General features: G+C 42.8%; 1 protein-coding gene and 1 pseudogene across 5 annotated transcripts in view; both read right to left on the bottom strand.

Moving 5' to 3' along the window:
- LOC142832198 (ankyrin repeat and SOCS box protein 3-like) overlaps nt 1-15,613 on the bottom strand; it is a 152,223-nt gene that overhangs the window by 51,223 nt on the left and 85,387 nt on the right. Inside the window, exon 4 of one of the 5 annotated variants that reach the window (XM_075942466.1) lies at nt 11,146-15,224. The exons of the other annotated variants lie outside the window; for them this stretch is intronic. Coding sequence (XP_075798581.1) covers nt 14,995-15,224 — 230 coding nt within the window. The 3' untranslated portion in view covers nt 11,146-14,994. Of the gene's footprint in view, nt 1-11,145; nt 15,225-15,613 lie in introns of those variants that run through there. 5 annotated transcript variants of the gene reach the window in all.
- LOC142832197 (RNA-binding protein EWS pseudogene) lies at nt 7,100-8,909 on the bottom strand (annotated as a pseudogene).

Raw genomic sequence — 15,613 nt, 5'->3', positions numbered from 1 at the left:
CCACCTTGTGAAGGTTATTCTCTGTCCACCTCCCCCCCCCCCCAACACACATATAAAGCTGAGAAGTTCCCCTGTTACGATTCTCAAACTCTCGGCTTTGAATCAAACAGAAAGGAAGTACCGATAACAGTGGATATAGTGATAAAATTTCCCTGAGAAAAGAAATATTTGGGGACTATAAATCAAGTCCCAGGCATGAACAGATAAGTTCCTCTAAAGTGGATAAAAATCAGTGACATTTTTAATGAAAACTAAGATCTCAAAATTTCCTTAAAGGTTGAAGAGACCAAGCCGGAAGGATTTCTTCCTGCAAATTATGACAATGGCGTTGTGCCTCAGCCTACCGCCGACACTGAATTACATTCATTTCAAGGTACAAGTCACAGAGGTGACAGTCTTCAGGATTCTGAGAAAATTGCACTTCACGACACCAGAATGGATCACACACGTTCTTTAGGACTTACACTGGGCATGCAAGGGGGAGACCACATGCTTACCCTAAGCTTGCTCTTGGTAGCCCACTGGTGAAACCATGGACCCTCTGCAACATTAGTTTTGACAGTTATTAAACATTTGGAATGTATTTGAAAACAATCACAACTATGAACTTTGTTGCAATTAGAGGCCCTCTAGGTTCTTCACAATGATACTGAGTATGCTCACAAAGGGTTCCCATTGTCAAGTCTTCAAACAAGCAACTTGAAAGGAAAAAAATAAACTCAGCAAACTACCATTTAATTGTTTTAATGTTTCTTCACAAATGGTGAAAATACTAGAGTACAGACAGTAATATTCATGATGTTGTGGCCAACATCATAAATATGGGATTATGAATGTAAAACATGTTCTGGGTTCAGAGAATAAATCTGGTCATCCATGCAGCTCTGCAAGTATCTCAAGTAGGGCCGGGCTCTAAGTTCCTGACTGTTTTCGTCTTTATCGTTTTTCGCTGATCCTTCAGGGCCTCCAGGACCACCTCTTTCTCATTCCAACAGTTCCATCAATGGTCCTGGAGGAGCCCGAGGACCACGTCTTATTCCTCCACCAAAGCCACCTCGGTCCAAGCTACGGATATCTCTGAAGCCACCTCTGCCTCCTCGGGACATTTCTGGAGGAACAACAGGGTCCATAAGTCTGCCTCAACCTCACTGCATGCCACCAGGGCAGCCTCACCAGTTGAAAACAGAGAGCCACCTTGTGAAGGTTATTCTCTGTCTACCACCCCCCCACACACACACATATAAAGCTGAGCAGGTCCCCTTTTAAGATTCTCAAACTCTTGGCTTTGAATGAAACAGAAAGGAAGCAGAGGTTAACCAATAGCAGTGGATATAGTGATAAAATTTCCCTGAGCAAAGAAATATTTGGGGACTATAAATCAAGACCCTGGCATGAACAGATAAGTTCTTCTAAAGTGGATAAAAATCAGTGACATTTTTAATGAAAACTAAGATCTCAAAATTTCCTTAAAGGTTGAAGAGACCAAGCCGGAAGGATTTCTTCCTGCAAATTATGACAATGGCGTTGTGCCTCAGCCTACCGCCGACACTGAATTACATTCATTTCAAGGTACAAGTCACAGAGGTGACAGTCTTCAGGATTCTGAGAAAATTGCACTTCACGACACCAGAATGGATCACACACGTTCTTTAGGACTTACACTGGGCATGCAAGGGGGAGACCACATGCTTACCCTAAGCTTGCTCTTGGTAGCCCACTGGTGAAACCATGGACCCTCTGCAACATTAGTTTTGACAGTTATTAAACATTTGGAATGTATTTGAAAACAATCACAACTATGAACTTTGTTGCAATTAGAGGCCCTCTAGGTTCTTCACAATGATACTGAGTATGCTCACAAAGGGTTCCCATTGTCAAGTCTTCAAACAAGCAACTTGAAAGGAAAAAAATAAACTCAGCAAACTACCATTTAATTGTTTTAATGTTTCTTCACAAATGGTGAAAATACTAGAGTACAGACAGTAATATTCATGATGTTGTGGCCAACATCATAAATATGGGATTATGAATGTAAAACATGTTCTGGGTTCAGAGAATAAATCTGGTCATCCATGCAGCTCTGCAAGTATCTCAAGTAGGGCCGGGCTCTAAGTTCCTGACTGTTTTCGTCTTTATCGTTTTACGCAGATCCTTCAGGGCCTCCAGGACCACCTCTTTCTCATTCCAACTGTTCCATCAATGGTCCTGGAGGAGCCCGAGGACCACGTCGTATTCCTCCACCAAAGCCACCTCGGTCCAAGCTACGGATATCTCTGAAGCCACCTCTGCCTCCACTTCTGCCTCCTCGGGACATTACTGGAGGACCAACAGGGTCCAGAAGTCTGCCTCAACCTCGCTGCATGCCACCAGGGCAGCCTCACCAGGTGAAAACAGAGAGCCACCTTGTGAAGGTTATTCTCTGTCCACCTCCCACCCCCCCCCCCAACACACATATAAAACTGAGCAGTTCCCCTGTTACGATTCTCAAACTCTCGGCTTTGAATCAAACAGAAAGGAAGTACCGATAGCAGTGGATATAGTGATAAAATTTCCCTGAGAAAAGAAATATTTGGGGACTATAAATCAAGACCCTGGCATGAACAGATTAGTTCTTCTATAGTGGATAAAAATCAGTGACATTTTTAATGAAAACTAAGATCTCAAAATTTCCTTAAAGGTTGAAGAGACCAAGCCGGAAGGATTTCTTCCTGCAAATTATGACAATGGCGTTGTGCCTCAGCCTACCAGCGACACTGAATTACCTTCATTTCAAGGTACAAGTCACAGAGGTGACTGTCTTCAGGTTTCTGAGAAAATTGCACTTCACGACACCAGAATGGATCACACACGTTCTTTAGGACTTACACTGGGCATGACAAGGGGAGACCACATGCTGACCCTAAGCTTGCTCTTGGTAGCCACACTGGTGACACCATGGACCCTCTGCAACATTAGTTTTGAGAGTTATTAAACATTTGGAATGTATTTGAAAACAATCACAACCATGAACTTTGTTGCAATTAGAGGCCCTCTAGGTCCTCCACAATGATACTGAGTATGCTCACAAGGGGTTCCCATTGTCAAGTCTTCAAACAAGCAACTTGAAAGGAAAAAAATAAACTCAGCAACCTACCATTTAATTGTTTTAATGTTTCTTCACAAATGGTGAAAATACTAGAGTACAGACAGCAATACTCATGATGTTGTGGCCAACATCATAAATATGGGATTATGAATGTAAAACATTTTCTGGGTTCAGAGAATAAATCTGGTCATCCATGCAGCTCTGCAGGTATCTCTAGTATGGCCGGTCTCTAAGTTCCTGACTGTTTTCGTCTTTATCCTTTTATGCAGATACTTCAGGGCCTCCAGGACCACCTCTTTCTCATTCCATCTGTTCCATCAATGGTCCTGGAGGAGCCCCAGGACCACGTCGTATTCCTCCACCAAAGCCACCTCGGTCCAAGCTACGGATATCTCAGAAGCCACCTCTACCTCCACCTCTGCCTCCTCGGGACATTTCTGCAGGACCAACAGGGTCCAGAAGTCTGCTTCAACCTCGCTGCATGCCACCAGGACAGCCTCACCAGGTGAAAACAGAGAGCCATCTTGTGAAGGTTATTCTCTGTCCACCTCCCACACCCCCACACACACATATAAAGCTGAGCAGTTTTCCTTTTAAGATTCTCAAACTCTCGGCTTTGAATGAAACAGAAAGGAAGCAGAATTTAACCGATAGCAGTGGATATAGTGATAAAATTTCCCTGAGCAAAGAAATATCTGGGGACTATAAATAAAGACCCTGGCATGAACAGATTAGTTCTTCTAAAGTGGATAAAAATTTGTGACATTTTTAATGAAAACTAAGATCTCAAAATTTCCTTAAAGGTTGAAGAGACCAAGCCGGAAGGATTTCTTCCTGCAAATTATGACAATGGCGTTGTGCCTCAGCCTACCAGCGACACTGAATTACCTTCATTTCAAGGTACAAGTCACAGAGGTGACTGTCTTCAGGATTCTGAGAAAATTGCACTTCACGACACCACAATGGATCACACACGTTCTTTAGGATTTACACTGGGCATGCAAGGGGAGACCACATGCTGACCCTAAGCTTGCTCTTGGTAGCCCACTGGTGACACCATGGACCCTCTGCAACATTAGTTTTGACAGTTATTAAACATTTGGAATGTATTTGAAAACAATCACAACTATGAACTTTGTTGCAATTAGATGCCCTCTAGGTCCTCCACAATGATACTGAGTATGCTCCCAAGGGGTTCACATTGTCAAGTCTTCAAACAAGCAACTTGAAAGGAAAAAAATAAACTCAGCAAACTACCATTTAATTGTTTTAATGTTTCTTCACAAATGGTGAAAATACTAGAGTAGAGACAGTAATACTCATGATGTTGTGGCCAACATCATAAATATGGGATTATGAATGTAAAACATGTTCTGGCTTCAGAGAATAAATCTGGTCATCCATGCAGCTCTGCAGGTATCTCTAGTAGGGCCGGTCTCTAAGTTCCTGACTGTTTTCGTCTTTATCCTTTTATGCAGATCCTTCAGGGCCTCCAGGACCACCTCTTTCTCATTCCATCTGTTCCATCAATGGTCCTGGAGGAGCCCCAGGACCACGTCGTATTCCTCCACCAAAGCCACCTCGGTCCAAGCTACGGATATCTCAGAAGCCACCTCTGCCTCCACTTCTGCCTCCTCGGGACATTTCTGCAGGACCAACAGGGTCCAGAAGTCTGCCTCAACCTCGCTGCATGCCACCAGGGCAGCCTCACCAGGTGAAAACAGAGAGCCACCTTGTGAAGGTTATTCTCTGTCCACCTCTCACCCCCCACGCACACACACACACACATATAAAGCTGAGCATTTCCCCTGTTAGGATTCTCAAACTCTCGGCTTTGAATCAAACAGAAAGGAAGCAGAGGTTAACCGATAGCAGTGGATATAGTGATAAAATTTCCCTGAGCAAAGAAATATTTGGGGACTATAAATCAAGACACTGGCATGAACAGATAAGTTCTTCTAAAGAGGATAAAAATTTGTGACATTTTAAATGAAAACTAAGATCTCAAAATTTCCTTAAAGGTTGAAGAGACCAAGCCGGAAGGATTTCTTCCTGCAAATGATGACAATGGCGTTGTGCCTCAGCCTACCGCCGACACTGAATTACCTTCATTTCAAGGTACAAGTCACAGCGTTGACACTCATCAGGATTATGAGAAAATTGCACTTCACGACAACACAATGGGTCACACACGTTGTTTAGGACTTACACTGGGCATGCAAGTTGGAGACCACATGCTGACCCTAAGCTTGCTCTTGGTAGCCACACTGGTGACACCATGGACCCTCTGCAACATTAGTTTTGACAGTTATTAAACATTTGGAATGTATTTGAAAACAATCACAACTATGAACTTTGTTGCAATTAGAGGCCCTCTGGGTTCTCCACAATGATACTGAGTATGCTCACAAGAGGTTCCCATTGTCAAGTCATCTAACAAGCAACTTGAAAGGGGAAAAAAAATCAGAAAACTACCATTTAATTGTTTTAATGTTTCTTCACAAATGGTTAAAATACGAAAGTACAGACAGTAATACTCATGATGTTGTGGCCAACATGATAAATGTGGAATTATGAATGTAAAACATTTTCTGGGTTCAGAGAATAAATCTGTTCATCCATGCAGCTCTGCAGGTATCTCTAGTAGGGCCGGTCTCTAAATTCCTGACAGTTTTCGTCTTTATCCTTTTAAACAGAGCCATCAGGGCCTCCAGATTCACCTCCTCTTCATTCCATCTGTTCCATCAACGGTCCAGGAGGAGCCCCAGGACCACGTCGTATTCCTCCACAAAAACCATCTCGGTCCAAGCTACGGACACCTCAGAAGCCACATCTGTCTCCACCTCTGCCTCCTCGGGACATTTCTCCAGGACCAACAGGGTCCATAAGTCTGCCTCAACCTCGCTGCAGGCCACCAGGACAGCCTCACCAGCTGATAATAGAGATCCACCTTGTGAAGGTTTTTCTCTTCCCTCTCCATACCCCTCCCCCGTACACACATAATAAAGCTGAGCAGGTCACCTTTTAATATTCTCAATATCTGGCATGGAATCAAACAGAAAGGAATCAAAGGTTACACAATATTTGTGGATATAGTGATAAAATTCCCTGAGCTAACAAATATTTGAGGCCTATACATCAAGACCCTGGTGTTAACAGATAAGTTCTTCTAAAGTGAACAAAAATCAGTGACATATTTAATGAAAACTAAGATGTCAAAATTTCCTTAAAGGTTGAAGAAACCAAGCCTGAAGGATTTCTTCCTGCAAATTATGACAATGGCGTTGTGCCCCAGCCTACCGCCGACACTGAATTACCTTCATTTCCAGGTACAAGTCACAGATGTGACACTCTTCAGGAATCTGAGAAAATTACACTTTACGACACCACAATGGATCACACATGTTCTTTAGGACTTACACTGGGCATGCAAGGGGGAGACCACATGCTGATGATGACCTTGTTCCTGTATGCACATGGTGACACCATGGACCCTCTGCAACATTACTTGTTGACAGACAATAAACATTTGGAATGTTTTTGAAAACAATCACAACCATGAACCTTGTTACAATTTGAGGCTCCCTTGGTAGTCCAAAACGATACTGAGTATGCTCACAAGGGGTTCCCATTGCTAAGTCTAAAACAGCCATCTTTAAAAGAAAATAAAAAACTCTGCTCACTAGGATTTAACTTCTTTTAATGTTACTTCAGAAATGGTGAAAATACTAAAGTACAGAGAGTAATAATCATGATGTTGTGGTCAACATTATATATATGGAATTATAAATTTAAAATATTTTCTGGTGCAAATAAAATAAATCTGGTCATCCATGCAGCTGTTCAGGTCTCTCGAGTACGGCCGGTCTCTAAGTTCCTGACTGTGCTCACCTTATTCCATTTACGCAGGCCTTCCAGGACCTCCAGGTCCACCACTTCTTTCTATCATGGGTTCCACCAATGGTCCAGGAAGATCCTCAGGACCATGTCGTATTCCTCAACCAAGTCCACCTCGGTCCAAGCTATGGTCACCTCAGAAGCCACGTTTCTCTCCACCTCTGCCACCTCAGAACATTTCTCCAGGACCACCACGATCCATAAGGACACCCTTTCTTCCCTGCATGGCAACACTGCCGCCTCGGCCACGATCACATCCCGGAGGTTGGAATGGTAGCGGGCAGAAGCCCTCAGGTTTTGGTCCTTACACTGATTGCATTCTGTTCCCAGGTCAAGTTCTGGGTTCCACAGCCCGCCATGGGACACTGCCAATCTCTGGCTCAGTGCTGGACATTTCCTCCTCCACAAGGGGGTCCCTCAGGAGCCCCAGGGTTTTCGTGTTGGGAAGCCCCCTCCTCTCCTCCAATGCCTCCCATGGGACCCATGGTTCCTTTGGGACCTCTTGGGCTATTATGACCTCCACAGAGTGGTGGTGGCATCCCTCTGCCCTCATGAGGTGGCATGCCACTCCACTTGCTATTTTTTGGAGGCTTCTTTCAGGCAAGAGAAGCTTTAAGTTTTCTTCCTTGAATATCTTTTCCATCAAACCATTCCACAGCAGCCTTGGCAGGTGGCAGATCTTCATAGGCCACTGTGGCGTCACCTTTAGGCTTTCCTGTTTCCTTATCCAAATAGATGTGGATCATGAGTTCTCCAGTTCTCTTGTTCATCTTGACAACCCCACACTGCTTACCGAAGTCTGCCAGATCATCCAGAGTCACATTGTCATTTAAACCTTGCACATAAATTGCACTGTTGTCAGAATCCTCATCAGGATCTATATGAAGGCCTAGATCAGGACCTGGTCCTTCATCCATGGGTCCACCGGGCTTATTGATGCCACCTCGCTCTCTAGAGCCCATTCCACTGCGTCCTCCTCCCTGCCCACCTCTGCTCATGCCTCCATGATTAAATCCCCTTCTTCTCCTCTCCCGGTTATCAGGGCCACTCATGCTCTGGTTCTCTCCTGGTTGGAAAATCCTCCAGACTCCTGCCCCCGACACCATGTGGTGTGGTCCTGTCGGAATGAACTCTGCTCCCCGTAGCTGCTGCTCTGTTGGCTATATTGACTTGGAGCCTAGCTGTAGGATCCAGTCTGAGGGGGGTAACTAGTGGGAGGCTGCTGCCCATAGCTGCCTTGTTGACCATAGCTACTCTGCTGCCCATAGTTGCTAGGTTGCCCATAGATGCTCTGCTGAGATTAACTGCTCTGATCATAACTAGTTGGCTGTGAAGAGAAAGATAGGATGTGTAGGATACGATGTGTAGGAGGATAGGGTGGAGGTGCAGGGACTGGCTGCATGGGGTAGCTCCCAGGTGCTTGGGGATATCTGTAATTACTCTGTCCATACCCTAGGCTGGGCTGGTTATAACCCGCTGTGCTAGATTGAGGTTCACTAGTCTCAGTGGGCTCTTTACATCCTGTGGTCTTGCAGGTGCAGCGGCTGCTGGCTGCTGGCCATAGGCTGGGTAGGCAGGCTGGGTGCCATATGCAGACTGAGCTGCACAAGAGGCTTGGGTTGTGGTGACTGGAGCAGTGGTGGTGTCATGAGCACCAGTGCCACATCCTTGAACAGTCTGGCTGTATGCCTGGGGGCAGTTGGAGTGGTATCACCAGTGGGAGGCTGTCCATATGAAGTCACATATGCAGTCTGCCTGTAGGTGGCAGTGCTCTGAGCTGATATCAGTAGGCTGTCCATAGGTTCCATAGCTTTGTTTCCCATAGGCCTGGGTGGTCTGTGCATCCTTGAGTTGGCTGGGCTGTGTAAGCACTGTAGCCCTGCTGGGCTGCAGCATGGCATTAGGTACTGTAATCTGCGGACGCCATTTTCTCTCCTTCCTCCTCGTTCTCTCCCCCTCGACAACATTCTGACCCTGTTCTTGAAACTTGCTTAGAAGAGAACACAAGTGTGATAGCTTCACTACTGATTAGGAATCTGCTCTTGTTCATGTGCCAGGTGACGCTTTCGACCCTCAGAGTGCTAATGAGTATTTCAGCGCTACCAATCCAGCTGAACACACCCACTATGCAACTCACTCCAAGGTTCTGCCACTTTGGGAAGCAACAATGGCACTGCTGATGTTAACCACCGGAATATGGTTTCTGAGATTTGTATCAACAGTGATGCTGTGGGCATTCAACCTAATTTAACATGTGACATACATTAAAATGAGTTTAAGAAGGTAAGTCCGACCACAGCAGTGATTTAAAATAGATGATGATTTATGCACTAGAAATCCAATTCTCTTTGGCACCAATACATATCATAACTAAATTTTGTGCTATATATAGGACTCTTTAGCCATTACCTAAAACTAGAAAAAAATACTTATCTTTTCCAATCATATTGAAAATACATCTAACATGAAACTTGTGTTGTCTGAATGGCTAAGCAGAGAAATGTAACTGTTAGATATTAGTTTCTATTTTTCTCTGTCCATAAACTGTGACTTATGTGGATAGCATCATTTTGGAAATAAACACCCCCAAAGAAGCAACATGTGAGAATAAAACCAATGAAATAAGGCTCCACATTGTCACCACTTCTCAAATACAATGACATTCCTTGTGACATGACACTATATAAGATTCTACTGGTGATGCCTCTGTTACTGCTCATCCTGACGCTGCCACCAATGATGTTCTTGATACTACTGATAATTCTTGCTTTTCTTTTTAGTTGCTGCTGAAGCCTATGAGGAGCTACCAGTAACAATGACAATTTCAGGAATATTTAAAAAAATTTCTAAAGTTTAATGTTCAATATGTCTTCACACCGTATATACTGATTTCAGTATAGTTTTTTCATTAAAATACATTTTAAAAATATTTTAAACTGTTTCTTGGTATTGTACAAACTGTTGACATGATGTCTTGATGACATGTTTAAGGAGAAAGCTTCTATAATACCTATCAGGGATAGAAAAGTTAGTGGCATATCAAATCAGACAGACCACAAACAGATGTTGGCTGAACACCTGACTATGAAAGAAGAAAAAGGAGAGGCAGAGGGAGAGAGACAGAGGAGGAGACACAGAAAGAGGGAGAGGAACATAGAGACAGGGGGAGACAGAGAGATAGGTTTAGAAAGAAAATGAGAAGCTGGGGTAGGGATTCTTCTGAACTAGAGGAAGGTTAGGGGAGGGCAGGAGGGTAGAAGATCTAGAACACTAGCATGGACTTTGAACTGTACAGCAGGTACTTGTGCTACTGAAGGAGCCTGGAGGCCGGTCTGTACCTTATTATGGTAATAGACACCACAGGCAGCCAATATTCCCTACTTCCAGTGGTAAGAGAAATGACACCTTTGGGTAGAGGAACTAGTTTCACAAGTTTTTAAGGAATGTTGGCTTTTATCTATCCTCCAAAAATCCTCCCAAGTCCAGGTTGAGCCCGTTTCTGGGTATCTGAGACTGCCATTACAGTTTTGGGAACTGGAGTTCAATAATAGGCGTCAATGAATTTTAGTGGATTTACTCTATTGGCCTTAAAATCTAAAGAGTTAAAGTGTGGCTGCTTACGTGAATTTCCTTTTCCTGTAATCTTATGGCATCCCATCCCCTAGCACACATTAAGTGAGAAAAGTCCCTCACTGAGGGTGGGGCCTTAAGAACCCCTTCCTGTGTGTGATGATCATTGTGTCCTTGACACCATTTCACAGAAACCATCTACAACCTCTGCCTCTCTCTTTCAGAGTAGTCCCTGAGCCTTGGAGGGTGTTGTAGTTCAGATGTCTTGCTGAGGTCTGAGAACTGCACAGTTATGCATTCTCTAAACTTCGGCCAGGTGTGAGTCTATGCATTCACCAGAGCCCATTGTATAAAGAAACGTCTCTCATTAGGGATCACAGTTGCTCGATGCTCACCTTACTAGACCTGGATGAAGGTGGGTGGGCCTTGGACTTCCCACAGGGCAGGGAACCCTGATTGTTCTTTGGGCTGAGGAGGGAGGGGGACTTGATTGGAGGAGGGGGACGGGAATGGGAGGCGGTGGCGGGGAAGAGACAGAAATCTTTAATAAATAAATAAATTAATTTATTAATTAACATAAAAAATTGCTCGAATGTATAGGTGTCAGCAAGAGTACATAGAAGGCAGCTTGATTCTATGTAAGTTTAACAAAACAACAACAGAGGTCCTGTTGTGTGGATTCAACACATCAGTGATTAACTCAGAGTCACCAATACTTCATCAGTGTGGCATTAAGGAAAGAAATAAAAGCACTTCCACTGGGATTCATTTCCAGATTTGAATTTTCTACATATTCCCTGTCTTCCCTTCTTTCTGTTGCATGACTCTAAATCTGTGCCTTTCTGAAGAAGTCTGCCTGTCCCTGTGCTTGTTCTCTTGTCTGAGTCTATGTCTGTCCCTACATCTGTCCCTGTGTGTAAATGTGTGTGTCTGCCCCTTTTGTTGCTCACTCTTTTATTGAATTTCCCCATAAGAATCACCTGGGGAAGGAGTGGGATACTTTACAGAATCATTTGTGGAGTCTTACAAGGGATGAAGGTAATAACTGCAACTGATCCTAACTCACCCAGACACCAAAAAACATTACAAACACCATGTTTGCCCAGTAATGCTGCTGTGTTCAATTGTTTTGATATTCATTTAAGAGTGTTTTCAACCTCTATGTTTGCTGTTTTATACAAATGATACACATTTGTTCTGGATCAGGGGGCACAGAAGAAAATAAGATTACTTAAGTTTAGTTTAGTTTGTAAAAGGTGGCTATGCAGGAAGACCAAGCAAAGTAGTGGTCATTGTTACATTGTTCTCTTAAAAGTGGGTTAACAATCAGTTTGAGGACACAGTAAGATAGCAGCCTTATATCTTAAATGATCTCAAAGCATGTTATGAACTCTGGCTGTGATGTCCAGCAAAGGTTCCAGTCTCTAGAATGAGAGAGATTTCCATATTACATCACCATGGCCTTAGTCATTGGGCTCTGAACCAGGTTTACAGAACCAGCCAAGAGTTCCCTACTGCGTGGTAGACCTAAAATCAAATCACAATGTTTATTGTTCCTATAAGAGTCAACACACTATCACACGGAGAATATCTTGCCAGGCAAGTTGTCACATGCAGGGTCTACAGATTGGTAGAATCATCGCCAACTTTCCTCATCCAGTAGCTTGCATAGAAGCTTCTAGCACTGTGGAAGCTATCTAGCACAGATGCAACATGACCTTTAAATGTCCTATATCCCAAGTGTATAGTGTGTTCAGAATCATCCACCAATCTAATTCTCGTGTGTAAATGAGGACATTGGTAGGAGCCTGTAATGTTTGACAGGCGCCCCCTTACTTCACAGCTCAGAGGGAACTATCTCACAGTATTGGAACCTTTGTTTAGTCAACTTAATCTTTGGGAGAAACGTTACCCATGCATGCAGGGCTCCTTCATTCAGTTGTTTTACTTAGGCTTCCAAGAATGCAACTCCATTCGTTAGGCTTGGTGGCAAACCACGGTACATGTGTAGAGGTCAAGAGCATCACTTTCTGGATCATACTCTTACCTCTACCATGTGGTTTCCCAACATCAAACTCAACAGCATATGGCTGGCATCAAACACCTTCACATGCTAAACTATTTAACCAGCCCCTCAAATGATTTTAAAGGACTTCAAATGTAGTATTTTTCCAAAAGGATTTTTTCCTCCATGCTTAATTTTGGTTAACCCTTTCCCCACCATCACATTCTCCCATCGCTGATGAAAACTTTCCACTTGCAAGGTTTCTTTACCCTTCCACAGTGCACTTCCTCTGCCATCCCACTTCCCTCCAGGCCTGTTCTCCTCTATGATCCATTTCATGCTTTGAGTTTTACAGACACTCGAAATTAAAAACATTTATCTGAAAATTCAAAGCTTGGAACCACATGTAAGATAAATAATTCAATTAAAAATGGGGTACAGAACCACACAGAATTCTCAGAAGAATCTCAAATGGCTGTAAGACATTTAAGGAAAGGTTCAACATCCTTAGCCATCAGAGAAATGCAAATCAAAACAACTCTGAGATACCATCTTACACCTGTAAGAATGGCTAAGATCAAACACACTAATGATAGATTATGCTGGAGAGGATGTGGAGTTAGGGGAACACTCCTCCATTGATGGTGGGAATGCAAACTTGTACAACCACTTTGGAAATCAGTATGGTGGCTTATCAGAAAATTGGGAATCAACATATCTCAAGACCCAACAAGACCACTCTTGGGCATATACCCAAAGAATACTCAACCATACTATAAGGACACTCCAGCGTGTATCTGTGAACATTCATGCCCCTACAGACATCCTTGTGACCACATGACCGGCTAGCAGTTACAGCTCACTGTCACTTCTCAGTAGCATCAGACTCCAAGAGACTAGCATACTGTGTATTGCTAGCCTAGGAAAAGATGAAGTTCAAAGTGCAGTTTCCCTGGGATGCTTGTCACTTTTTCAATCCTGTAAAGTCAAAAAATCACCAGCCAGGGTACTGAATTTTAGGGCTTCAAAAAAAAGAAACCCTTAATGCTAGGTTATTGAAAACTGGATTGTGGTAATACAACTGAACACAAACAGAATACATTAAAAGATATTCTGTAAAAGCATTATGTGTATAGTTAGCCATGACCAAAAATAAATCCTGAAACAGAGTTTGAAAAACAAAGGTCACACTATTAAAAAAAAAACATAGTACATACAATTTTGGAAAATCTTTGTTAAACTGAACCATCAGAACTTCTGCCTGATTTTCAATATCTATATATCTACATCAAACAAGACTTTGAATATGAGAAATGAGTTAGTCTTCTAACTCATTCTAATGAAGTCCACCTTCATCACGCTTGTTTTGAGAGTCTATTAGAGATGGGTCCAGATGGTCTAATCAAGCACAGGTTGCTGGCAGGAGATGAAGTTCTGCCTCCTGTAGAAATCAGCCTGTGCTGCCTATTCTGACAGTAACACTCTAATACCTCCCTCTCAAGGCTAATTTCCAGTCTCTCAGACAAATGTCTTGATGATGTTTGATTTTTCTTGACTCAAGGTTTAGATAAAGCTATTGTAAAAACTCACAAGGCAGGACTCTAAGATCTTTATTTTATCAATGCTCTAAAAATACATCCAGGTATTAAGAAGGAAAAGTAGTGTATGTATGAATAGACTATTATTGGCTATTACTGATTCATAGAAACAAACCTGCCCTCTTATTCTAGAGCTGAGTGAAATCTGACTGTTCTATTTAGCATTACACAACTGAAATGCGCCCCTGTCTCTACAGACGGTGCTGTATGAACGCTCCTTTTAGGTCTCCTTATTAATATTCTGAGTGCAGTACAATATTTCTGAAAAGGACATAATTTTTATAGTGAGTATGCCTTTGACTTTAGGTATGTTCTTGTCTTGGCAGACTGAAAATGGGGTATATTTTGCCAAAAAGAATAAAGAAAGAATCTCAAAAAACAATATGACTGAAATCTGTGTTCTTCAAAAACTTTCCCCTGAGTTTACATGTTAAAATGCAAGAATATCAACACCTCACAAATATATCTGCATTAAAAAATAAGAACAACATAGGAAAATTTCCTTTTATAAACATAGAGGATGTTGGTGCATAAATAGAATAACACTGTTAAGTGATTCAAAAGCACAGTCACATTATATCTTCTTCCTGGGGAGTTTATGGCTTCCATCCCTAGTTTCAAGCACAGGTGAACACAAATCTTAACTGGGAAGAGGTCACATCCAACACCATAGCAGCATCACAGCTCAGTAGCAGAACAAAGCAGAAAATGATTAGGTCAGAAAACACCACAAAACAAAGTACACTGGAGACAACTGAGTAAGGCAGGATGAGCCAAGTTCTCAGGATTGGGGAGGAGGGACTGAGCAGTCCAGTTGTAAACAGTCCCATCTTTTGTGACTATACAGCACTGACAATTGAGCTGTCAGGAGCCTCGCTGGTTTCTACATCATCAACAGCTGCAGGTTCTGGAATTTCATTCATCCTCAAAACCTCTTCATAGAGCAAATAGCTCCGCAGACTTCGGGGAAGAGGCAACTGATGGATGAAACTGTTAGAACGAAGCTGCTCTGCTTTTAGACTGGCCCAAATTTCCAAACGGCAGAGATGGGTCAGGCATGGGACACAGGCTGGAGAAACAAACGAACAAAAATATTAACTGATAGTGAAATGAAGAAAAGATTAAGGACCTAAGCTTGGACTTCAGATCACATATAAAAGCCAGAGATGGGAGTACCAATGTGGTTTGCTCGGTAACAATCTACCTCCAGTTTCAGTGAGAAACACTGTATCAAAATTGTAAGTCAGAGAGTGATAGACTAACATCCTTCTCTGGTTTCCACATATGCATACAATCACGAATACACACACACACACGCACACACACACTAGTAATACACTAAAGTAAGCAACAAACCCATCTCCATATAACAAGAGAAATAGTTTGTGGCTTAGTCTTGTTTTCAAAGAAGACTTATGGATATGAATAATCACATTCAATTTTCAATTATTTTCCTCA

The sequence above is a fragment of the Microtus pennsylvanicus genome, chromosome 12 (genome assembly GCF_037038515.1).
Source record: "Microtus pennsylvanicus isolate mMicPen1 chromosome 12, mMicPen1.hap1, whole genome shotgun sequence".
Lineage (NCBI taxonomy): Eukaryota > Metazoa > Chordata > Mammalia > Rodentia > Cricetidae > Microtus > Microtus pennsylvanicus.
This window is presented reverse-complemented; position numbering and strand designations above follow the sequence as displayed.